Below are 27,227 nucleotides of genomic sequence, written 5' to 3'. Positions count from 1 at the left end.
GAGCTCAGCCAGACACATGGCTTGAACTACTGACCTTCCAGTCAACAAGATTTTCAGTAGCTAGCAGTTTAACCCACTGTGCTAGTCATGGAAAGACGGTAGGGGACGAAGGAAGACAGTTCCCTATGCTTTCCCCAGCTTTTCTGCATACCATCAGATGAGTCCCTTTGTGTGAGAAAGTATTAAAAAAGCACATGGTTTTTTCAGACCCCCTCAGAGTTTGGGTTTTGTTTTACACATAATTTGTATATGGTTGATCTACATGGAAAATAGCATTTCATGCTCCAAAAACAATGGGAACTGGAAATGTTCCAATGCAGAACATTTCCTGTTCAGACATTTTAAAAGAATTCTGTGCAGAAAATGTTTTTGTCTGTACAAAACAACCACGTGACTTTTGCACAGAAACAATCCCAATGATAGAATTTTTCTTTTTAGAGTGTCTGAACACTAAATCCATGAAAATATTTTTCAAATGTTTTTAATGGTCATTCTATTCCTAGAAATGATAGGCTGCATGTATTGTTGAAGGCTTTCATGGCTGGAATCACTGGGTTGCTGCAAGTTTTTTTTGGGCTGTATGGCCATGTTCCTTGAAGCATACTTCTGGAACATGGCCATACAACCCAAAAAAACTTACAGCAGCCCATAAGCTGCATGGATTTAAATCAGTAAGATATTAAAGACATCCTAACAAGCTCTATCCTGATACAAGGACACAGATGCCTAATGGGAACAGTCAAATTATGATTCAAACTAAGTAGCAAGCTTAAGATGTTTTTGTGTAACTACTTTTCAAAAGTGGTGAAATAAATTAGTTTTTATAGCAAATGCTTTTCTCTTGTAGCATTTAGCATGCTTTCTTTGTGTCTGGTCTTTGAAAAATAACCACAGGATTGATTTGGAAGACACACAGCTTTGAGTATAATCTACTCTCTGGTGGAAGAAAAAGCTAATTGTTGGAAATATGAATTCTTTTTAATAGCAGACAAGAAACATAAGAAACAATGATTTCTCAATTGGCTTGAAACATTATTTTTAAATGCCGGCATATTAGTGTTAGCATTATTTTGTTAAAATTGAAAATGCAACTCACTACATCCTATTTTAAATGTTTTTAAGCCTGAAATGTATCAGATACATATCAGAAAAGAGAGAAAACTGGTATTTAATTTGCCACATACATATATGTCACAATACTAACCTCAATAAGCCAAGCAGGGAAACAATATCCGTATGCATCACAAGTTAGCAAAGCTTGTGAGTACCAAAATGCAAATATGTTAGGGATGTAAGCCCCAGGCTTTCAGCAGATCAGCACAAAGATATTTTAAGATGAAGTTGCTCAAGAGAAGCAAATGCAAGATATCGCAACTTGATTATAGCCATATTTTGGTTGGGATTTCAAAGAAAATAAATGCACATATGTTATCAGTCTGTGCTGACCAGCTTTGCAAGAGAAGGCATATTGTCTTATCCAGTACAGCCCAAATACTTGCCAGAGGTGTGCATTAACCTAAACCAATCCAACACAACCCTTGTTGCAGAGTTCTGTTGTTGTATCATCTTGCATAGTAATCAGTGTTTGTGTTGGAGATATCACATGATGCTTACCACTTTCTGTCAATCTGTGTCTAAATTCATTTGCAGTGGCACGAATATGACAAACTCGTATGCCTCAACTTCTGATTTTGTGATGGTGAATAAGTTTCAAGATAGCTTTTTTTCAACATTCCTTAAAGATGGCCTCTTCCTTCTATATAATAACTGAGGGTGACCAAGATGGTCAAACATCTGCAAACCAAGCTGCACCAAGGAGCTTGAAGAAGACTGGGAGAGGGGTGATATGACATCTGTCTTTAAATGTTGCATGCGCTATATATTCATGGACTTCATATGGGTATTAAAAACATGGAATTCAATGAACCCTAGTGTATGACAGACTTCTATCTCAAGAATACAATGGAATCATGCTGAAGGATCTAGAGATGTCTAAAGAGACCATGTGGTTTTTGAACATGGCTAAGTGAAACCATGTATATCATTTTCATAGATGCCAGAGTCTGGAGGAATGTCTTGTAAAAGATGGAGCAGGCTTGCTTTTCACTGCTCTAGGACATGAACCAATCGATTCTAATTAGCTTAAAAGAGATTTATATTTATCTTAAGAAGAACTTCTTTACTGTAAGAATAAACTTCCTTTGGATGTCTTTAAATCAGTAGTTCTCAACCATTTTTTGACCAGGGACCACTTTGACCATGGACCATTCTCCAACATCAGTAACTAAAGGATTACGAAACAGTTTTTGGTCAACTTCAGATTCGGTTTGATTAATTGGTGTGTTGATTCAGAAAATTGCATTGGATAGACCACATCAGCTCTAGTTTCTGATACAGAACATATGCCATCCAGTAGTCACTATCTGCTCTCCCACATAAAACCATATTTAATAATCTAGAGGTGATGTGGTTTATCCAATGCAATTTTCTGAATCAGCAACCCAAATAACACCAGGAGGTAAAGGTTTTCTCTTGATATTAAGTCCAGTCGCGCCTGACTCTGGGGTGTGGTGCTCATCTCCATTTCTAATCCGAAGAGACGCCGTTGTCCGTAGACACCTCCAAGGTCATGACTGCATAAAGTGCTGTTATCTTCCCACCGGAGCAGTACCTAGTGATCTACTCACATTTGAATGTTTTCGAACTGCTAGATTGGCAGAAGCTGGGGCTGACAGCAGAAGCTCACACTGCTCAAACCCGTGACCTTTCAGTCACCAAGCTCAGCAGCTCAGCGGATTAACCCACTGTGCCACCTAAAAATGAAGACACCAAAGCGCCCCCACTTCTAGATGCCACATGGAACTGCTCCGCTCAGGGTGAGGGAGGAGAAGGAGAAGCAGGAGTCAGGAGGCTTGTCACACCTTTCATGGGTAGTCAGCTAATCCCCTCCCAACATCCCTGTTGCACTATAAGAGGGTTTCGTGAGACCAGTCACTCTCGTTGCAACGGTGTAATAGTGGTGAGGCCACGGACCATATTTTGTTTTTTGCGGACCACTGGTGGTCTATGGATCACAGGTTGTGAACCACCGCTTTAAATGGATTGGGTTACTCTCTGTCAGGAGAGCTTTAGTTATGTATTTAATGGCAGGGCATTGGATTACAGTTCCTTCCATTTTGTGATTCTATATCTTTCTATGTGCCGTCATGCCTGGGGGCTATTATTCTCAATAAAGGAGGGATGGACATGGCACCTTTCCCCCAGGGGATTGCTTCTTGCCCTCCTATAGGAAACTGGAACTCCCAAAAACCCAAAACGCTGTAAATAGCTCAAAATAAGTTTTATTTATCACAAAGTCAGTTCTTCAAAGCAATGAGCTGGAAAACTTTAGAGGGGTGAAGGAAAACATACATTACAGTCTCAATTAGTTCTGGGTCCTAGGGGTTTGAAGCTGAGAAGCCTCACCAAGTTTCCTCTTTCCTCAATGGTTGTGAATGCCGGAGCAAACCACAACCCCAGTTCAGATGGCCTGTGTTTTGAAGACTCAGGATCTTCCAAAAGAACCGGTTTGAAGCCGCTTGGGAACTCCTCAATGTTATCCAGGATGATCTGGACATAAAGCATGAGTCCCAAGGGTAAAAAACCTCAGAACTGGTGCTAAGAGGTAACTTAAATCAGGGTCCTTTAGAGTCAGGTCTCTTACTCACGCCCATCTGGTTCGAACTCTGATGGCAGAATGAAAGGAAAAAGGAAGTTCTCCCCTCTTGCAGGAAGAGGTGGAGCCGAACAGTACTGATTGACAGCTACAAGCAACCAATCCATACAACTATACATAAGCAGGGTAAAAAGGGGCAGGATTAAGCATGATACAACAGTTTAAATCTTACAATGAACACTTCTATACATAGGTGGTGCCACTTGCACCGTCACATTCTAAGTTTCAAAAAAGTAGCTGAGTTTGTCTTGTACAGCATAAATAAGAGAAAGAGACCGGGGGGGGGGGGGGGGGAGGATCTAACAACTCCTTTAATGCCAACTGGTTTTTATTTTAGCATGAGCTTTTGTGGATAGAAACCCACTTCTTCAGATACAAAACAGAGCAAGGATTCTAGATACATGACACAGGCTTGCACACATATGGAAAAAGTAGTTTGAGGGCAGAAAAAATATTCAGTCTATTTTTTTCCATTTTTTATATTTTGGGAAAATGTTTGTACATTTATGGAGAAAGTTAGACTGATGAGAGAATTTTTTTTCATCTTCTGGCTGGGAAATGAACGCCTATCTATTTGAAGACCTTCAAAGGAGAATCTACCACATTCCAAAGCAGGGTATTTCATTGCCAAATAGCTCTTACAGTAAATAAGTTGTTCCTAATATTTTTCTGGAATCTCTTTTATTGTTTGGCTTCATCAGCCTTTTAGAAAATTGGTTTTCATTACTGCACAATTATAAAGCAACACATGAAAGACATACCTCAGCCTTTGAATCTCTCACGCTCATTCGCAGATGAGGTGTATCGCTTTATCTTGCTGTGACAGAAGAAGAAAGCACGACTCAAAGGCTGCCAGCATTGATGCTAATTACTGCCTGAACCCTATGAAACAGAGTGAGGAATGTGGACAAGATGCTAAACTTTAGGAATGGAGGTTCAATCACATTCCTCCCACTGGAATTATATGTTCTCCAGGGAATGACAGCTCTGTACCTATGAAACGACATCACTTTCACGCAGACTCCAATATCAATTGGAGAACTACATTGATGAGGAACATTGAAATAAAGGGGGTTAGAAATACAGATTCATGCAAGATACTCCACTTAGGCAGAAAAAAATGAAATGCAAAGATACAGAATGGGGGGAGCATGTGGCTTGAGAGCAGTATGTGTGAAAAAGATCTTGGGGTCCTTGTGGACAACAAGTTAAACATGAGCCAACAATGTGATGCGGTGACAAAAAAGCCAATGGGATTTTGGCAGGCATCAATAAGAGTATAGTGTCTAGATCCAGAAAAGTCATGCTACCCCTCTATTCTGCCTTGGTTGGACCACACCTGGAATATTGTGTCCAATTCTGGGCACCATAATTCAAGAGAGATATTGACAAGCTGGAATGTGTCCAGAGGAGGGTGACTAAAATGATCAAGGGTCTGGAGAACAAGCCCTATGAGAAGCGGATTAAAGAGCTGGGCATGTTTAGCCTGAAGAAGAGAAGGCTGAGAGGAGACATGATAGCCATGTATAAATACGTGATAGAAAGCCATAGAGAGGAGGGAGCAAGCTTGTTTTCTGCTGCCCTGGAGACTAGGACGAGGAGCAATGGCTTCCAACTACAAGATTATTGTTATTGTTATGGTTATTTTTAAAGCAAATTGTATTGTTTTAATCTGTTCTGTAAACTGCTCCGAGCCAAACTGGGAATAGCAGTATATAAGTTAAATAAATAAATAAATAAGAAAGGAGATTCCATTTGAACATGAGGAAGAACTTCTTGACTGTGAGAGCTGGTCAGCAGTGGAACTCTCTGCCCCAGAGTATGGTTGAGGCTCCTCCTTTGGAAACTTTTAAACAGAGGCTGGATGGTCAGTAGGAGAAGCTTCCTAATGATGAGAGCTGTTCAGCAGTGGAAATTTCTGCCCCAGAGTGTAGTGGGGTCTCCTTCTTTGGAGGCTTTTATACAGAGGCTGGATGGCCATCTGTCAGGGGTGCTTTGAATGCAATTGTCCTGCTTCTTGGCAGGGGGTTGGACTGGATGGCCCATGAGGTCTCTTCCAACTCTATGAGTCTATGATTCTATGATTCATGAAGTTGGAAGAGACCCCAAAGGCCATCCAATTCAATACACTGCCACCAGATGGCCTTCCAGTTTAAAAACTAGCCACAGAAGGTCACCCCACCACACTCCAAGGCAGCATGTTCCACTGCCTAACAGCTCTTACCATAAGGAGGTTCTTCCAATTCTTTAGTTGGAATCTCTGTTCCTGAAATTCAAATCTATTGATCCATTTCCTAGTCTCTAACGACCTCATCAGAGGGGTGCCTTTGTCAGTCATATATACTGCTTGTTCTCCCCATTCAGCACAGAGCCCACTACACAATACACATGTACTTCCATGCCAAAAGGGGAGAGGAAGCTATGTGCAGTGCTAAGGCAACACAGGAAGCTTTCCATGTTGTCTTTAGAACAATAGGGGGAAGCTAGGTGACAGACACTTCCCTGTGGCATGGGGTCCCAGGTCAGTCGGGTGAGTTTGTGCATGGACTGACCGGTTCCTCACACCCCCCAACAGGACCCCATAGATTTGTTGTCATACATGGGGTTGACTTTGAAGACTGCTCGGAAGCTTCAACTGGTCCAACAGACGGCAGCCAAATTACTAACAGGAGCGGCACTCAGGGAGCATACAACTCCTCTGCTGCACCAGCTCCACTGGCTGCCAGTTTGCTACTGGGCACAATTCAAAATGCGGGCTTTAGCCTATAAAATCCTAAATAGTTTTGACCCAACTTACCTGTCCGAACGCATCTCCCCTTATGAACCATCTAGAACATTAAGATTGTCTGGGAAGGCCCTGCTCTCGACCCCGTCTGCATCACAAATACGTTTGGCGGGGATGAGAGACAGGGCCTTCTCAGTGGTGGCCCCTCAGCTATGGAACGCCCTTCCTAGGGACATTAGATCAGACCTTTTGACTTTCCAAAAAAAAAGTCAAAACCTGGCTATTTGAGCAGGCATTTTGAAAAGGCAGTGTAATTAGACATAGGATCATGAGATTGGATTATGTTTTTATCTTGGAGACGAAATGATTGTTTTCATTATTGTCATGGTTTTAATTGATGTGTTAATGCTTTTTAATGTTTTAATGTTTTTATGATGTTGTTGGCATTGAATTGTTGCCTTGCGAACCGCCTTGAGTCACCTACGGGCTGAGAGGGGCAGTATACAAATATAGAAAATAAATAAATAAATACATGGCGAAACCATTCGGAAATGTGGTAAGGTCCTAAGACTGCAGAAGGCAAGTTTGTTCCATCTTCAGTATGACGTCCTTTCAGATATTTAAACATGGCTATCATGTCACCTCTTATCCTTCTCTTCTGCAGACTAAACATACCCAGCTCCCTGAGTGGCTCATTATAGGGACTTGGCTTCTAGGCCTTTTACGATTTTGGTGACCCTCCTCTGAACATGGTTAGGGTTGCCAATATCTTTCTTGAGTTGTGGCCACAATCATTGCTGAACTGGAATAACTAAAGCAAAAGAGAGGAGTACTATTGCTTCCTTCAGTCTTCCCTAGACACTAGATTGCTATTGGTGTAGGCTTTTCAAGCTGCTGCATAACACTGTTGAGTCATGTTCAGTTAGTGGAATAACATTAATAAGTGAACAAAAGAGCCAAACTCTGTGTCAGATACAGATTCTGAATTGAGAGACGGGCTAGCCATACTATTAGATAGATCAAGGTCAGCCCCATCATTAGGCAAAGTGAGGCAGCAGTGTCATGAAAGGGCAGCACAGTTTCAGTTGTTTAACCTTTTTGTCACTCTTGAATGGGGAGAGACGCTGGCAGCCTTTATTGCCTTGGGCATTGGGTGGCTTTGAATATTGTTCATCCTGAATTAGATGGGTCGGTGCCATTTGCTACTCCAACTCAGACAACAAAATGTCTTGGTCTGGAACTGCAGAAAAGAGATGGAAATATATATTTTAGGAATTGATTTTGCTGTCCCACATGTGTGCCATATTTATTTTTGAAATGTTGGATGGTACGACAACTTTTGATGAATGGGTATTGTTATTATTGAGCTTTTAATTGCTTTTGACACATTTGGATATTGTAATTTAATTTATAATTGTATTGTCGAAGGCTTTCATGGCCGGAATCACTGGGTTGTTGTAGGTTTTTCCGGGTTATATGGCCATGTTCTAGAGGCATTTTCTCCTGACGTTTCACCTGCATCTATGGCAAGCATCCTCAGAGGTAGTGAGGTCTGTTGGAAGTAGGAAAATGGGTTTATATATCTGTGGAATGACCAGGGTGAGACAAAGGACTCTTGTCTGCTGGAGCTAGGTGTGAATGTTTCAACTGACCACCTTAATTGACATTTGATGGCTTGGCAGTGCCTGAGGGAATCTTTTGTTGAGAGGTGATTAGATGTGCCTGATTGTTTACTCTCTGTTGTTTTGCTGTTGTAATTTTGGAGTTTTTTAAATATTGGTAGCGAGATTTTGTTCATTTTCATGGTTTCTTCCTTTCTGTTGAAATTGTCCACATGCTTGTGGATTTCAATGGCTTCTCTGTGTAGTCTGACATGGTGGTTGTGAGAGTGGTCCAGCATTTCTGTGTTCTCAAATAATATACTATGACCAGGTTGGTTCATCAGGTGCTCTATTTATAATTAAATGTTTGTTTGTATTTATTAACCCTCTTTAGTTAGTCTTGTGAGCCAGCTTTAGTACTAGTTTGAGGGAGAAAGGTGAGGTTTAATCACCAGCTAAACAAATGCATGCAGAGTAAAATCTAAAAGGAAACAGCCACGAATAAAATCTAAGGTGAAACTGAGAGCAGAAGACTGAAGCTGGGCAATCTTCCATAACAAAGCTACCTATTAATTTTATGTGCTCAGCAGAATCCCATTTCTTGCATAGAGCCCAAGGCAAAGAAGGTTGAATTGACCCAACGCTGAGCCCCAGTGAAGCACTGAAGTGGAAAGGCAGAATTCTAAGGAGGCAATTGAGGAGATGACTTGAATTCAAGGAGGTGAAATGGAGTGCTATATTCAATCTTGAGCAAGTGGGTTTCCGCTTGTGCAATGGAAGTCTCCTCCTCCTTTATTTTCCCCATGTCTATCCCAGGTCCCAGTGTAGAGTGGAAATTATCACCCCTTTCGCAAATGGAAGCTTTCTGTCAGCAAAAAGTCAAGCCTGATCAAAATTCATATTTGTTCAAAATTGAGACTCCTTCCAATAGATATGTTGAACATCTTTGAATGTGGCATATAGCCCTTTATTGTAGGTTTGCAGTCAGGGATGCAGTCTTTGAAGTGTTCATGATTCAAAGCTGGGAGTTGAAGGAGGTGTCCTCTGAGGTGACTTTCAGTTCCAGAATGCTGTGTTTCTATTGCTATGGCAGGAGCCCCCGCTGACTCAATGGGTTAACCCTTGTGCCAGCAGGACTGAAGATTGCCAGGTCACAGGTTTGAATCCAGGGAGAGTGCAGATGAGCTCCTTCTGTCAGCTCCAGCTCCCAATGCAGGGACATGAGAGAAGCTTCCCATAAGGATGGCAAAACAACAAAACCTCTAGGCGTCCCCTGTGCAACATCCTTGCAGACAGCCAATTCTCTCACACCAGAAGTGAGTTGCAGTTTCTCAAGTCGCTCTTGACATGAAAAAAAATGCTATGATAATGTCTGCACAAGCCAAATAAAACAAACTCAGACCACACAATGTACAGCTGGTTCCTCAGCCAATGGTTACTTCCAACCATTGATCACCACAAGAAGAAACGGAAGTTACTTTGAAACTTCCAGAGTGACCTCTGGTGTTTTTTGACATGTGGACACCTGGAATGGACTGGATCTGAGGTGATCCATTGTCCACATGCCAAAAAGACCCACTACTGTGTTACCAGCCAGAAGCTGCTCACCAACAGAGCTGTGCTTGTGTTGTCACTTTGGGTGATCACATATCTGGGCACCCTGTTGTGACCCCACCAAAGATGACATCACCACCAGCCTCCGTCAGGCAGCTCTTTTTGGTCGGTGAGACAGCAGCAGTGGCCAGAAAGTCAAGACTTCTCAATATTACTGTCAAAAATACGTAGCATGAATTTACATAGGATTTGTGCTACATTAGAACAGTAAAGACAAATATCACGTAAGTAAAATAAATATTAAATATTAAATAACCACAAAATAAAATAAGGTGTAAACACTAAACCAATCTGGGTATCTGCTATTGCAGCACTAGTTTAAAATCAGTATAAAAAAGATTAGGACTAAGTATGTTTGAGTTTAGTGGAAGGTAAAAGGAAGAGGGGCCGACCCAGGGCAAGATGGGTGGATGGCATCCTTGAAGTGACTGGACTGACCTTGAAGGAGCTGGGGGTGGTGACAGCCGACAGGGAGCTCTGGCGTGGGCTGGTCCATGAGGTCACGAAGAGTCGGAGATGACTGAACAAATGAACAACAACAACATGTTCCTTCCAGTCTACTTGAAATACACGAAGCTCATTCCAGAAGTGTGTTTAAGAACTGGTCCAAGAGTCCAGAAGAGTCTTGACTCCTAATGTGACCATCATCCCACTTTCTTTGCTAGTGGGATGATGGTCACATTAGGATAGGTCACTGGTGCCAATGCTCTGACAGCCTGACTCCAAAATATCTTTGGGATGTTCCCATGTTGTGCCTGGGCAGCTCCAGAGCAGATCACTCTAGAGCATTTTCTCTCATGTATACACAGCTTATTTCATAGCAGCTCATGCCTCCCATGTCAATGGGCTGTGAGATTTTCTCTGGGTTTTACTCTGAACTTTACAGAGCTATAACACTATACATATTTGGGGGGGGGGATTAGGATTCAACATCTCAGATCACTCCTAAAAAGTACAGTATGTTCCTCACCACATGGAAACCACCAGCCCCCATTGTGATGCCCTATATTGTATAGAAATGCTGCTCCAATTAGATTAAGTAGAATCAATCACATTCTGTTTTCTGTGTATTCAGGCTGGGATATCTGAGGTCAGAGTAATGTATAAACAGTAAAGCTAAGGTTCATTTCAAGATGTGATCAAAGTGATGCATTTTCTGCCTTTTGTGGTAGAGCTGCCTGAGGATATTAGAGCATCACCTTCCTTCCAGTCTTTCAAGGAAAGGTTAGACAAATATCTGTCAGGGTTGTTTTACATATAAGAGCATCCCACCTTCATGTAGAAAATTAGACTGGATGCCCCACAGGGTTCCTTCCATCTTTAATCACATAAGCTATGCACACAATCCCATAAGTAATAGAAGCACTTCCCACCTCTAAAATAGCAAAATCAGAAATCTGTTTTGATAGCCACATCAAGGGAGAAGAACCAAGGGAGCGGATGAATGGAAAGATGTTTATCTGAAGTTTGCATCTGAGCTTGTTTTAATTTTCACCTTTGCAGCTCTCTGAGTAAGGGAGCAAACAGAGATGAGACCAAAGGTTTTAATTCAATCACAGTTTGGGGGAACTCTAAGGACCAACTAGCAAAAACTCATGCCTTGAAGGAAGACACAGTTCCTGACAGATGGCCAACTAACCTCTGCTTGGACGTTTACAAAGAAGAATCCACCACCCACTAAATCAGCTCATTATGTCGTTTTAGGTAAAGGTTTTCCCCTGACATTAAGTCCACTTGTGTCCGACTCTGGGGCTTGGTGCTCATCTCCATTTCTAAGCCGAAGAGCCGGCGTTGTCCATAAACACCTCCAAGGTCATATGGCTGGCATGACTGCATGGAGCATAAATGACAAAGGTCAATATTGCCTTACAGTTTGTATATTACAATATTCAACAAACGACAAATTTATATGGTATAGGCATCACACAGTGTATAATGAACAACAACCAGTTGTTTACAAAGATTACACATACATAACATAAAGAGTCTTTTGGTGTAAAGACAATTTGTCTTCAGGGCATAAGATCCCTTGCTTTAGAGTAAACGTAATCTAAAGAGTCTTTCTTGGTGTAAAACCAACTTCTCTTCAGGGCATAGGATTATGTACCACAACTTTTAGTGGATTTGTGGTTTTTGTATTGGTGGGAATCCATTGTCTTCTCGTGTATGACTGCATGGAGCACCATTACCTTCCCGCCAGAGCAGTACCTATTGATCTACTCACATTTGCATGTTTTCGAACTGCTAGGTTGGCAGAAGTTGGGGCTGATAGCAGAAGCTCACACCGCTCCCTGGATTCAAACCTGCAGCCTTTCGGTCAACAAGTTTAGAAGCTCGGTGGTTTAACACACTACACCACCGGGGGCTCCTATATTGTTTTACCATCAGCATATTTCACTAAGATTTAAGTGGATTCTCTCTGCTTGCAATTTGAATCCATTATTTTGTGCCCTGTTCTCTGGAGCAGCAGAAAACAAGCTCGCTTCATCTCCTACTCGGCGAGCGGCCAAAGCAGTGCTGTTCTGGCATTCAGTGTCTGAAATGGCTTGTTTTAACATTTTAAAACTAGAATTGTTTTAAGGCTGCTTTGGGGAGTTTTATTTTATTAGGTTTTTATCTTTGTATTATTTTAATGGGTTTTATTTTTGTAGTATTTTAACTGGTTTTCTTTATTGCCTGGGGCCTTTGTGAGCTTATAGTGGTGGGAGGCAATTCAGAAAAACAATGATGTCCCTTTAGATATTCAAACATTGGCTATCACATGACTTCCTCTAAGCATTCTTAGCTTGTAGGGCCTGGTTTGCACTTTTTTTGCACATTTTAGTTGCTTCCCTCTGGACACATTCCAACTTGTCAGTATCCTTGACCTGTGCTACCCAGAACTGGAGACAGAACTCAAGATGAGGTCTGACTGGACAGAATGGAATACAGAACAGACTAGGACTATTGAGGCAAAGCAACCCAGTTATGGAAAGTTTGCTGTGTATGCCAAGAAACATTTCAAAGAAGAATGTGAAAAAGGCCCTTTTTCTGCAAAAAAAAAAAAAAAAAAGATCATTTCGACAGTCCCAACATGTTGAAACCGCAGATCAAGAGTTTATTAACCCCCTTCAAGATTTTCCTCCTCTAGCAGAAAACTGAAATAATGAAGGGGATACAACAAGATTTTTCCTCAAAGGAAACCATATTTCTACCCTGCTCTTCTCACCCCGAAGGGGACTCAAAATGGCTTACAAATATGGCAAAAATTTAATGCCGCATTACAAATATAAATAAATAAACAGATAGAGTAATAAAAATAGATAAAGCATATAAATACAATTAAAACAGATTAAAAACATATAGGCTAGACCCATAGTCGTTGTTGGAGCTGCTACATTTGTGTTGCATTCCATATTGCACTATGCCTGGTACCATAGCCAGGTCTTCAACTTTTTTTCCTGAATATGAGGATTACTGTTATTATTATTATTATTATACACCCCACTTTTTCTCTCCACAGAAAGACTCAAAGGGCTTACATTAAAAGCATTTCAATACAGTTTAAAATCTACAAATCTACAAACATTAAAACAGAATTAAATATCATTGGTATTAAAAAAAATTGTTAAAATCCATAACAAAATATTCAAAACTATAAACTCTATGGGTCACATTGAAATGTGTTGCTGTGGCCTCAAAACATGCCCTCAACATATATACACACACATATATAGGGTCAATTTGTACACAGGAGTTTGAAAGGTTACTCCAAGGCAATGGAGGCAGCAGAGCAATTGTTTATTGCTGCCACTATTGCATCTGCAAGGAACCATCCAACTGTGCTGTTTTGAGTGTTCAGAGGGCTATTGCATACTGTTCCTCAAGGAGAAAATTCTGACCATTCAACAGCCCTCTGGAGAATTTGCATGGCACTTTGCAGATAAAGTCACTCAGATCAATTCTAAGATATGGTTATTGATATAGTTCTAATGGATGTGACTCTGACTCTGCTTGTCCAGTGTTGATGGATAACTTTGTGCAACCTGAGAACATGGACAAAATCCTTGGAGAGGTGAAAGCTACCACATGTATTCTAGATCCTTGCCCTTCATGGTTGATCAAACAAGCCAGAGGGGGACTGGCAGAGAAGGTGAAGGTGGTGGTCAGTGCCTCCTTGGGACAATGCAGAAGGCCAACTTGTCTAAAGGAGGTAGTTGTGAGTCCTGTATTTAAAAAAAACTATTCCTGAACTCCTCCATAATGAACAACTATCGGCCAGTGTCCAACCTTCCCTTTCTCAGCGAAGTTTTGGAGCTTGTGGTGGCCTCCTAACTGCAAGGATTTCTGGATGAAATTGATTATCTAGATCCATTTCAAGCTGGCGTCAGGACTGGCTATGGAACAGAGACAGCTTTGGTTGCCTTGGTGGATGACCTCCACAGAGAGCTAAATGGGGGTGGGCTCCCTGTTGGTTCTTCTGGATCTCTCAGCAGCTTTCAATACCATTGATGATGGTATCCTTCTGGGTCATCTGGCTGAGATGTGACTGCGAGGCAAACTCTCACAGTGGCTCCAGTCCTTCTCAAAGGGCTGTACCCAGAAGGTATTGCTGGGGGACTCCTGTTCAAACCCCCAGCTATTGACTTGTGGAGTTCTTCAGGGTTCCATTTTGTCCCCCTATGCTATTTAACATATACAAGAAATCTCTAGGAGAGGTAATCTGGAGTTTTGGAGTTTCATGTCACCTATATGTGGATAACACCCAATTTTATTACTCTTTTCCACCTAATTCCAACGAAGCTGTCCTGACCCTGAACCAATGAGTGCACTGTATGCAGTACTGTCAAAAAGAAAGTTTGTTGTGAACCTCATACAAAAAAGGCAGTTCAAACCTTTCTTGTCACAAATGACCTTCCAGCTCTGGAAATTGCTGATGCTTCCTTCCTTATCTTTCCCTTGATTTACAACACATTCTAAATCAGCATTTTCTTCCAAAACAACCCAAGAATTTCATCATCTGTACTGCTGTTTGTTGCTGTTCCTTCAACATCTTAGTCGGCACAGTGCTTTCTTTGTCCTTATCAGATGCCAAGTGGTTTGTCATTGTGATTCAGTAGAAATCCCAATCAGACGGCACAGAGCTGGGTTTTTCCATAATTCTCTTCCATTTTAGTCCATCATGGCTGCTCTGGGGCATGCAAAGACAGAAGTTTCCACAACAGGAACAGATGAATAGAAGTCAAGAAACAACTATCTGTTTTATTAAGCCTGAGTTCAATCTGATCCAAAGTGGCAATTTGTGTTTTTCAGCATTTGTTGACCTAAAAAATTAGCTCCTTTCCATTGTCTCGTTGTCAGTGTGTGCTTTTAAGTCATTTTCAACTTATGGTAACATTAAGGTGAACCTCTCAAGGGGTATTCTTGGCAAGCTTCGGGGAGGGGCTGTTCTTGGCATTCTTTCTGATTTGCTTCAATGGGATTTACACAGAGTCACCCCATGAATTTCTACACACAGAGAGATGTACACGCACATAAACAAATGAAAATTGAATGTGTCAGTACAAATGGATTGAAGCCACTGCTAATGCCAGTTTTACTTACTTACTTAGGCGATTCCTCATTGTCCAAGGATGATGGTCCTCCAAGTGCAGTGTCTTGGGGGTGGGTCCATAGGAGGCTGTGGAGCCCTATTCTTGATCCGCATGTTCTTCTGCAGTGAGGACATTGGTTTCCAGGTGGAAGGTAATCTGGGTCAGGGTTGGCTTGATGCACCTTCTCTTGGCAGATTACTCCCTCTCTCCCTCCATTTCTGCCTCTTCAAATTCTGCAGTACTTCTGGTCACAATTGACCTGCAGTTAGAGCACTCAAGGGCTAGGTCTTCCCAGTTCTCTGTGTCTATGCCACAGTTTTCAAGGTTGGCTTTGAGCCCATCTTAAAATCTTTTTTCCTGTCCAACAACATTACAGTTCCCGTTCTTGAGTTGGGAGTATAATAACTGATTTGGGAGATGGTTATCGGGTATTCAGACAACATGGCCAGTCCAGCAGAGTTGATGGCATAGGAGCATCGCTTCAATACTGGTGGTCTTTGCTTCTTCCAGCATGCTGACATTTGTCCACATGTCATCCCAAGAGATTTGCAGGATTTGCCAGTTAGCCTCCATGGGGAAGGCATTCCAGAACCAAGGTGCTACAGTGAAAAAGACCAACTCACATGTCTCTAGGCATACCTCAAACCTTGGACTTTATATCTCAGTATCAGAAGGCTTTTAAACACAATGTCTAATTGCCACAGTTCTTATGAATTGTATTGGAAAAAGTATGTGTGTTTGTGCATTTGCCCTTGCATGGCTCGTTTCATTAATGTGGCAGAATTTATAGCCCTGTGGCATTTAATTATATGCTCATGCAAATTATCTCCTTTCAATACAGAGCTGAATTGCCATTGGTTAGATTGAATATATGTCAACTGAGCTTGTTTTGACATGTTCACCTTTCACAGTTGTGTTGGGGGTGGCAGCTGGCTTTTGGTGGTGTTTGAAAGTGTAGAAAAAGCTGTTCATTGCAGGGATGAAGAAATAACAAAGCATTTTAAACATGAGACCTATAGTTTCATATGGAAGCTCTTAATAGATGATACTTTGAAGCTGCAGATGAAGACAGTGCAAGAAAACAGATATGACTTGGAGGAATCTAGTTGACAGACTTACACTTTAGGTTTATTTTGTCTTTTGTAACTTTAGAAGACTGCTAGCCAAAGAAAAAGCTCCAGAAAGCTAGTCATTGCAAATGTGAGAAGGTGCAGGGAGTGGGCAGCTTTTCCTCAGATTCTCTTTCCTGTTGTGTATCTGTCCCAACGGCAACTGCAAACGAGAAATAGCAGGACATGAGAGTCAACATGAATTATGTAATGGTCAATGATCCAGCCTTGTTAAAGCACAGAGGAAGTGTACCAACCATAGGAGCCACGGTCCATGGAGATTCACATCCATGTCTCCAGAAAAGATGTTCCTTGGACACACACAAAACCGAAACCTCAGATCCTTGCCAGCTCAAATGGCCATCACTCCTGACCATCTTCAGATGGCACCGGATTTTGGAAGAACGCCTTCAGAGAAAGCACCAAAGTAGCTTGAATTGTTTTCAGGTAATGGTTTAGACACTTACAGTTCATAGAGCTGATGTTAAGTTGAGGTAGCTTCTGTAATTGTAGCCTGTCCATTGTGGTCAAGGATAAATGCATGCAATATTTCTTCCAGACGTGAATAGATATAAGGATTAGGAAGTCAATTTGGAGAAAACCAAGGAGTTATATGAAGTTGATGCTAGAGGAGAGTTAAGTGAAATTTCTCAGACAGTATCTTCTAGATTTAACACTGAAATTGCTCTTAAAGTGACATGTGATGTCAATATAATATCTAAAATTTGACTCTGCCATTGAAAGTGCTTTGGGTTCTTAACTGGCTTATGGATTCTGTCACTTTGAAGGAATTTTTCAGAGGTCATGATCTCCTCCATACTTAAGAGTCACTTTCACAGGTTTAACTGGATATATACTGCAGTAAATGTGAATTGGATTGTAGTGATCAGGGATATATTTGAGAAAATTAGTTGGGATTAACAGTTGGATTTGAGGCTCAGGATACAGCCCCATAAACTGGAATTTGAATCGTGGAACTGTGCAGTGAGAAACGCAATACTGTGCTATAGAAGTCTGAAATGACCTCTTTATATCCAGAAGAATCTGTTGTTTGCAATGGGATTGAAACAGGAGGAACATGGCATCTTGAATTTTGGACATGGATCTGGTACATTTCCTTCTAGGCAAGGATTTTAAGGACTTGCTGTTCTATGAGTACTATCTAACTCACTATATTTTGCATCATTTAAAAAGAGGACTCTTTGGATGTTGAATCCACTATCCATTATTGACATTATGTTATGGTTTTGGCATTTGATTACAGTTCATTCTAAGCTATAGAAAGCCTCAGAAATGGACAGGAAGATCAATTATTATATTTAAACATAAATAGTAATGAGAGGCCATCAGATTGGAAAAAATCAGCTTATATCCCCATACCAAAAAAGGGAAATGCTAAAGAATGCCCAGACTTTCGTACAGTGGCCCTTATTTCACATGCCAGTAAGGTAATGCTCAAGATCCTGCAAGGAAGACTCCAGCAATACATAGAGTGAGAATTGCCAGGTGTACAAGCTGGGTTTAGAAAAGGCAGAGGAACGAGAGACCAAATTGCCAATATCCGATGGATAATGGGGAAAGGCAGGGAGTTTCAGAAAAACATCTATTTTTGCTTCATTGACTATTCTAAAGCCTTTGACTGTGTGGATCATAATAAACTGTGGCAAGTTCTTGGTGGGATGGGCATACGAAGCCACCTTGTCTCTCTCCTGAGGAATCTGTACAAGGACCAAGTAGCAACAGTAAGAACAGATCATGGAACAACAGACTGGTTCAAGATTGAGAATGGAGTATGGCAGGGCTGTCTACTCTCACCTGACCTATTCAACTTATATGCAGACCACATCATGCGACATGCGGGGTTTGAGGAATCCAAGGCTGGGATTAAAATTGCTGGAAGAAACATTAACAACTTTAGATGTGCAGATGATACCACTTTGATGGCTGAAAGTGAGCTGAGGAGCCTTATAACCAAGGTGAAAAAAGAAAGTGCAAAAGCTGGGTTGCAGTTAAACATCCTAGAAGTGACTGGTTTGACCTTGAAGGAGCTGGGGGTGGCCACAGCTGACAGGGAGCACTGGTGTGGGCTGGTCCATGAGGTTATGAAGAGTCGGACTCTCACACCAGAAGTGACTTGCAGTTTCTCAAGTCGCTCCTGACATGACAAAAAAAAAAATATGGCTGGAATCACCAAAAAACTGCCAGGCCATCAAATGCTAATCAAGGTGGTCAATTGAAACATTCACCCCTAGCTCCAATAGACAAGAGTTCTTTGTCCCACCCTGGACATTCCACAGATATATAAACCCAATTTTCCTAGTTCCAACAGACCTCACTACCTCTGAGGATGCTTGCCATAGATGCAGGCGAAATGTCAGGAGAGAATGCCTTTAAGAACATGGCCATATAGCCTGAAAAAACCTAAAACAACCCTGTAAAAGACATGATAAGGATGTAAAAATTATGCTAGATGTAGGGAAAGCAGGTATGGGGAGGCTTTCTTCCTTTCTTATTCTCCTAAAACCTGGGGTTCTATACTGAGTATATATGGCTTTGAAAATGATTAGTCCTTTATTTACCTTGTCTTATGCTGTGCCCAAGCCAGAGTAGACCTTCTGTCTTTGCCAACATCAGGGAAAGTATATTTGTATTGCCTAATGAATCCATTTAGACACTGCGCAAACCAAACACAAGAGGATATCTCAATTTTGTTCAGCAAACAATTTCATTCACTTCCTTGCTTTTCTGTTATCTCTTAGGTAACCAGTGGATTTGGATTTTTTTAAGTTAATGCTTTAGAAACATAATGAAACATAATGAGAGGAAGGAAAGATAGCTAAGGCGAATACTGACTACTGCAAAATGGAGTAGAGAACCACAACATATGGCTTCTACTTTGGTGCTCGATGGGAGGGGTGAGAATCAATGCACTTTTCATTTTGTACATTCCTCAGTGGAGATTTGACATCCACATGAATGTCCAAGTTGGAATCAAAGGCTTATTGCACTTAAAAAAAACCCTATTACAATATGTGTTGTTGTAGGTTTTTTCGGGCTATATGGCCATGTTCTAAAGGCATTTTCTCCTGACGTTTCCCCTGCATCTATGGCAAGCATCCTCAGAGGTAGTGAGGTCTGTTGGAACTAGGAAAAAGGGTTTATATACCTCTGGAATGACCAGGGTGAGACAAAGGATTCCTGTCTTCTGGAGCTAGGTGTGAATGTTTCAACTGATCACCTTGATTAGCATTTGATTGTCCGACAGTGCCTGGAGCAATCTTTTGTTGAGAGGTCATTAGATGTCCCTGTCTGTTTCCTCTCTGTTGTTGTGCTGTTCTAATTTTAGAGTTCTTTTAATACTGGTAGCCAGATTTTGTTCATTTTCATGATTTCCTCCTTTCTGTTGAAATTGTCCACATGCTTGTGGATTTCAATGGCTTCTCTGTGTAGTCTGTGTAGTCCAACAGACCTCACTACCTCTGAGGATGCTTGCCATAGATGCAGGTGAAACGTCAGGAGAAAATGCCTTTAGAACATGGCCATATAGCCCGAAAAAACCTACAACAACCCAGTGATTCCGGCCATGAAAGCCTTTGACAATACATATTACAATATGCTTTGTTAAAGGAATCTATTGGAAGACATGCACCAACTACTCTCAAATGTTGACAGTAAAATGACGATTACTGCCAAGATCAATGTGATCAGATGTGAACATCATGTGAGTGATACTGTGCTACTGGGAAACATCTAGTGATTGCTATCTGCCAGTGGAACTGCAAATTCCAGTTAAACCAGGAGAAAGTGATCTTTCTTCATTCCCTCCCGCAGAACCCACTCCCGAATTGATTTTCACGTGATATGGAGGACTAAACTGTCTGGGAATGAGCTTGGTATAAATGAAATGAATGACTCACAGTATTACAGAGTCATACAGTCCAACTCTATCCTTCCACACCATTGATTTGGTTTCCCAGTTACTATGCAGAGTTGTAAAAGATGGGTAGTGAAGAAAGCTGAGAGGAAGAAAATCAACACCTTTGAAATGTAGTCTTGGTGAAGAGTTGTTTAAATGGACTGCTGAAAAGACAAGTGAAGATCAAATCAAATCCTTAAAAGCAAAGATGACTGAGACGGTTGAGCTTTGAACATATTGTGAGAAGAGTTGACTCACTAGAAAATATTGCCTATTTACTCGAATCTAATGCTCACTTTTTAAGGCTAAATTGCCTTGCCAAAATTGGGGTGTGCATTGTTGTTGTTCATTCATTCAGCAACTTCCGACTCTTTGTGACCTTCTGGACCAGCCCACGCCAGAGCTCTCTGATGGCTGTCACCACCCCCAGCTCCTTCAAGGTCAAGCCAGTCACTTCAAAGATAACATCCATCTACCTTGTCCTTGGTCGGCCCCTCTTCCTTTTTCCTTCTATTTTCCCCAGCATCATTCTCTTCTCCAAATAATCTTTATCTTACATTCATCTTTATCTTTGACTCTAATATCCTTCCCTCCAGTAAGCAGTCAGGCTTTATTTCCTGGAATGTTTATCTTCTTGTGGTCCAAGGCACTCTCAGAATTTTCCTCCAGCATCACAATTGAAAAGCATATCTCTTCCTTTGCTCAGCCTTCCTTATGGTCCAGCTCTCACATCCATTGGTTGCTACAGGGAGTACCATTGACATTCCTGGCTCATATTTAACTTGTTGTCCATGAAGACTCGAAGATCTTTTTCACATGTAATGTTGTTGAGCCAGGCTTCCCCCGTTCTGTACCTTTGTATTGCATTTTTTTTTTTGCCTAAGTGGAGTATCTTACATTCATCTCCGTTGAACTTCATTTTGTTAGTTTTGGCCCAGCTCTCTAATCTGTTAAGATTGTTTTGAATTCTGCTCCTGTCTTCTGGAGTATTGGCTATCCCTCCCAATTTGGTCCCATCTGCAAACTTGATGATCATGCCTTCTAACGCTTTATCTAAGTCATTAATAAAGATGTTGAACAGGACTGGGCCCATTCGTTGACTTAATAACAATAGGGAAACAGGTCAGTGTTGCTTATGTGTGAATAAATATGGTGACACATATGTGTACTCTGATAAATGCCACAAAAAAGTAAACATTAAACAATGAATCAGCCATCCTTTTTGACATTTGGGAACACATCTTGTCCCTTTCCTTCTGCTTTGTAAAGTAAAATCAAACAACAACAAAAACAAAGACAAGAAAGCTGAACTACTTGGGTCGCCAATACTCTTCCCAAGAATAAGAACTGTGGAGGGATGGGTGTGTGTTGTTTGGGATGTATGTTGGGGAAAGCTTTTAATTTCATTGTACAATGTACAGTGACAATACAGCTATTCTATTTTCATTATTCCCAATAAGTATTTAATAGCCATATGAAATCTGTTGGTGAGGGTAGAATAGAATACAACTGTGTGTAGCCTTCTGTTCTCCCAGTTTATTTATTTTCCTCTTCTATATACGAAATAAGCAGTGTGCCATCTTGTGGAAATTTGAAGCACCACATTCTGTTTCCCAAGCAATAGTTTGCACCAGCTTGGCAGAATATTCAGATAAGTTAAAAGAAAAGCATTACTCTAACTTTCAAGTAGTGTTCCTGGCAGAATGGAACTGCATGGATACTTTTGTATAGCTGCAAAGTGAATTTAAACTGCAGTGGAAGGGCATGCTCAGAAAAGGAGAGTGGCATTTCCCGTTGAAGAAGAAATTGTATTTTTAAAGAATATGATTTTAAAATGGCACAAGATGAAGACATATAAGACTGGATCTTTATGACATTTTTCTCTGGGAATCTTCTTCCTCCTCCCAACCTTCATTCTTCTCACTACAAATGAGAGCATCTAGCAGAAAGTGTCCCAGGGAATTTGTGGTAGGAACTGAAGTCCTTGGTCTCATCTACACTGCCATATAAAGTATTATTAATCCATATTATAAAGTATATATTGAAGCTCAAGATAGATAAGTTGCATTATATGTGTCTACCTTGACCATAAAATGCAGTTTCAAACTGCATTACATGATAGTGTAATGCATCCCTAGCATGCAGATTTATCAGAGTGATAGCTCTGATAAATAGGCTTCTCAAAATGAAAGTGAACTATTTGTATTATTGGTTTTTTTTAAAAAAAATGTTAAAATGCCTATGGGTTTTGAAGATTAAGTAAAATATTGAGATAACAAAGTACAGTGAGAACCTTGTCTAAGACAAGTAGTTAGAAGGATGACAATAATATTTTAATGTTCTATCTTAGGAGCCCCTGGTGGGCAATGGGTTAAACCCTTGAGCCGGCAGGACTGCTGCCCAATAGGTCACTGGTTTGAATTTGAGGAAAGCGGGTTGAGCTCCCACTGTCGGTTCCAGCTCCTCATATGGGGACATGAGATAAACCTCCCACAAGGATGGTAAAAAACATCAAACATCCAGGCATCCCCTGGGCGACGTCCTTGCAGATGGCCAATTCTCTCACACCAGAAGTGACTTGCAGTTTCTCAAGTTGCTCCCGATGGTGGGAGGTAGGAAGTCCATTGTAGCTTTTTATTTTGTATTTTATGATCATTTTTAGAAGGTGGTGGAAATTAATTTTATTGGGTGTATACGTGATATAAATCACACACTGGGGGAAAAAACAGTTTACAAATTGTATAATAATAGAAAAATATTATAATTATATAGATTTAAACGTTTTGAAAAACGTTGATGAAAAAAATTCTGGACCGATGTGTATCTTTGCGTGGAGGATGTCCTCTGCACAAAATTTGCTTATAACATTTAGTACAAAGCCTAGCATTTTTTCTGTACAAGAAATAGTATTCGTGCATAGAAATATATTTCTTGCAAGAAATGGCATTTCTGTTCAAAAATACAATTTTCTGCAGAAACAGTGCAGCATCTTGTGGAGAAAGGGGTTAGTTTCTTCACAGAAACACATGTGAATTTTGCACAGAAGAAGTACTGTGAACAATTTTCAAAAATTGCAATTTTTCAAAATCTGTCTCCCAAACAAGAGCAGTGTTCAATTTACCAATTGTTTCAAAAGAATCAATGAATTACATCCCTAGCATGCCGATAAAACAGTTGCTTTCTCGACTACAACTCCCAGGATTTTTCATAGTAATCCTCAAGTAACTTTGCCAGTCTCTGGATGCCTCAAGTGCACCAGTCCAATCAGTAAGCATCACTGAAAAGCAGCACTTCACAGTGTGTGTATGCAAAGTGATATCTTTTGCTCAGAATATATTGTATGCAGTAATTACTAAAGATCTACACAACAAGGCAATTCCTATTGCAGTTTTTTCTCATTGTGACAGTTTAAACAATGTGTTGTCAAAGGCTTTCATGGCTGGAATCACTGGGTTGCTGTGAATTTTCCAGGCTGTATGGCCATGTTCCAGAAGCATTCTCTCCTGATGTTTCACCCACATCTATGGCAGGCATCCTCGGAGGTAGTGAGGTCTGTTGGAAACTAGCTAAGCGAGGTTTATATATCTGTGGAATGTTTGTGGCCAATGGTTCTTGAAATTGTAAGAACTATCATGAGTCCTGGGAAAAATACATTGCCATCTCAGAAGAGAGGAGGGACATATTTTGGTTTCTCAGTTGCACAGATAAAATAACAAGAATTTGCTGCTATCCCAAAATTTTGTGGTGACTTGTAATTCCCATGTCAGTAACAATGAATCCATTCCAGGTTGCGTTGAAATTTTGAAGGAGATATCCAGGATGTGATTCAGTGCCACACATCACCCATTTAAAGCTGGAAGTAAGCCCAGAGTAGGTTATCCATCACCTGTTACTGCCAGAATGGATCACAGGGTCACAGTATATTTTAGTCTCCAAGTTGCAAGCCCATCTGCTATTTCTAAGATGCATATAAGTTTGCTACTTAATTCACAGGGGCAAAATTCTAAGGTTTTGTCATGCCTCTCTCTGTGTACATAGATAATTACATGGCTTTTGGGAGGGAAGGGAAGGCAGCACATTGTGTTTCTCTTCGGATATGCCCCACAGCAAGCTGCAGTGTCATCTAGCTAATATTTCCCTTTCCTCATCTGTGGGCGAGGGTTGGTTGATGTACTCCACAAGAGCAAAATGTACTTGGCAAGCTGTATAGTTAGGAAGAGTTCTGCTTCCAGCCACCAGTTCTCTGCCCCCCAGATGGATGCTCAGCACAGAGCATCTTTGCCAGAAAGAGAGATTCCACCAAAACATTGGAAAGTAATTTGTGACTGTAAGAGTTGTTCAACAGAAGAAGAGATTGCCTTGGAGAGTGGTTGACTCTTTAATCAGAAGTTAGATGGGCATTTTTAGTTCTCTAAACCACCCCTCAAGTCTACAGACCAGCAGCCCTACCTCCTAAAGCTGTTAAAAGCAATGTTGCGATGATCTGAATCACCAGCCCTAAAATCTACGAAGTAGCAGACTTCGGGTGAGTGTGATTCAGCTCATTGCTATTGTGCTCTCTGAGGTTGTGTGGAGCAGACCAGTGATGATCTGAGTCACCATCTTCCTCCAACGCCTGTGAAGGAACAAACTTGGGAGGTTAGTAACTCAAATTATCGCTGCCAACTGCATTTGCACCCAGAAGTTATGTTACTTTTTTGGAACCAGAAGTTGACATCTGTAATACAGATGGGGGGCATGCCCTTCTTCTTTGACCCCTGAAACATGACTTCTGGCACAAGCTGAAGTGGTGTGACATTGCTTTGGATTGTGTCAAGGGTGATGCTACAGCACATGGGTGGCGGCACTGGGGATTGCCCCATGTCCTTGCAGTTGCTGACACTGGTCTATTTGAAGGGACATAGTAGTAAGTTGTCACACTTATCTCCACCAAAAGAGTTCTTACCACTGTCATTTACTAAATGTATTACCTGCAATCTTCTTCTGCACCTTCCCAGTAGAAATGAGTGGATTATTTTGGCATACACCCTTTTGGAGAATGCCAAATTCACTGTACTCATGCTTACTGTGTTTAAATCCTACCCCATAATCATATTGATAGTTGAGCTGAGAAACTAGTGTCTCTGCTATCTGCATTATTTGTGCTACCTTTTTACCTCTTCCCATCCAGTCCTGCAAGTATTGTCAATCTGGACTCATAGAATAATAGAATCATTGAGTTGGAAGAGATCTCATGGTCTCTTCCAACTTCAGATGTTTTTGAGTTAAGCATCACATAAACCCATACAAGCACAGTCAATGGTAGGAAATTACGGGAGCTCTCATCCAATGTAAGGGAAGTCGTGGTGTAACACTTTGAACATTAGACTCAAAATCTGTTTCAATTCCCACTTAACCATGGAAACCCAATGTGTGCCATTGGGGAAGTCACTCTCTCTCAGCCTCAGAGGAAGGCTAAACACAGTCCCTTCCTGAACATGTCTTGCCAAGAAGACCTTGTGATGGATTTGTCTTAACATCACCACAAATCAGAAACAACTTGAAGGCACACAACAACAATGACCAAAATGTCTGCAGGAATATTGAGTTATCTATTCTAGCTATATCAGGCTACTTTCCAATAAAATCCTCAAAAATAAACTGTGACCGTCTACTATTGTGGCCTGTGTAATTTCATTATGTGCTTTGATTTAAATGTCCTGCTTTTTTCACTTTCATTTCGATGTCTCTGTGAGATTTTTTTCTTTGTGTCAGGAGCAACTTGAGAAACTGCAAGTCGCTTCTGGTGTGAGAGATTTGGCCATCTGCAAGGACATTGCTCAGGGAAAACCTGGATGTTGTGATGTTTTACCATCCTTGTGGGAGGCTTCTCTCATGTTCCCATACAGGGAGCTGCAGCTGACAGAGGGAGCTCATCCACACTCTCCCTGGATTCAAACCTCTGACCTGTTAGTCTTCAGTCCTGCTGGCACAAGAGTTTAACCCATTGTGCCACTGGAGGCTCCTTCACCCTGGGCTCCTTCTCTGTGATAATATAGTAAATATTTCATGGTGTGTTTCTGACCTGTCGCCAAAAACACTTGTTTGATCCAATCCGCTTGTGGTCAGATTCTGTCACAGGAAGATAAGAATCCAAAAAGATCAGAACCAGATGATGCCTTTTAAGGTAATGGCTGAAGTCTTCTCAGTGGTCACATCTAGAGCCGTGCCATTGAATCAATTTGTAGGTGATAGCTACAAATGAGTTGTGTATAATATTTATTTATCGTGTCAGTATCAACCAGACAATTGTATAATTGTATAATGTATAATATCCCATTGTACTAAAACCCACAGAGGTCATTTACTGAAGCTGATTTATGGAAGATGCAAGCGGATGATACAAATCTAAGAATATAACCAAATAGCAAATTATCAAAACTTTGAGATGTGATACCTCAGATATGTTAGAATTACAGAATTACAAGATCACAAAATCAGAGAGTTAGTAGAGACTACAAGGATCATCTAGTCCAAATCCCTTCCATACAGGAATGCACAAATGACTCACTTTGTATAGATGGACATCAACCTCTATTTAAAGATCTCCAAAAAGGGAGAGCCCACCATCCTCTGAGCTCCCACTCTCAAACATCTGTTACCAGAGAAATGTACTGGCTGACACTCAGCCAGCTGCGCCACTGGGATTGTGGCGCAGCTGGCTGAGTGTCAGCTGCATTACAATCACTCTGACCAAAAGGTCATGAGTTTGAAGCCAGCCCGGGTTGGAGTGGGTTTCCAACCAATTGTGTAGCCTGTTGTCGACCTTTGCAACCCGAAAGACAGTTGCATCTGTCAAGTAGGAAAATTAGGTAACACCTTAAAGTGTGGGGAGGCTAAATTAACTAATTTATGAGGCCATAAAAAAGATTCCAGCAAAAGCATGCGAGGAATGCGGAAATACTTCATTAGTGTCACAGATGGACGATGAAAGC

At 41.1% G+C, this 27,227-nt stretch overlaps 1 protein-coding gene across 19 annotated transcripts in view; it reads left to right on the top strand.

The window, feature by feature from the left end:
- DLG2 (discs large MAGUK scaffold protein 2) overlaps window positions 1–27,227 on the top strand; it is a 1,355,349-nt gene that overhangs the window by 852,111 nt on the left and 476,011 nt on the right. The window contains exon 1 of one of the 19 annotated variants that reach the window (XM_067466503.1): window positions 16,367–16,784. The exons of the other annotated variants lie outside the window; for them this stretch is intronic. Coding sequence (XP_067322604.1) covers window positions 16,524–16,784 — 261 coding nt within the window. The 5' untranslated portion in view covers window positions 16,367–16,523. Of the gene's footprint in view, window positions 1–16,366; window positions 16,785–27,227 lie in introns of those variants that run through there. 19 annotated transcript variants of the gene reach the window in all.

This window comes from Anolis sagrei, chromosome 3 (genome assembly GCF_037176765.1).
Source record: "Anolis sagrei isolate rAnoSag1 chromosome 3, rAnoSag1.mat, whole genome shotgun sequence".
NCBI lineage: Eukaryota > Metazoa > Chordata > Lepidosauria > Squamata > Dactyloidae > Anolis > Anolis sagrei.
Note: the sequence above shows the minus strand (reverse complement) of the source record. Positions and strands in the feature narration are given on the sequence as shown.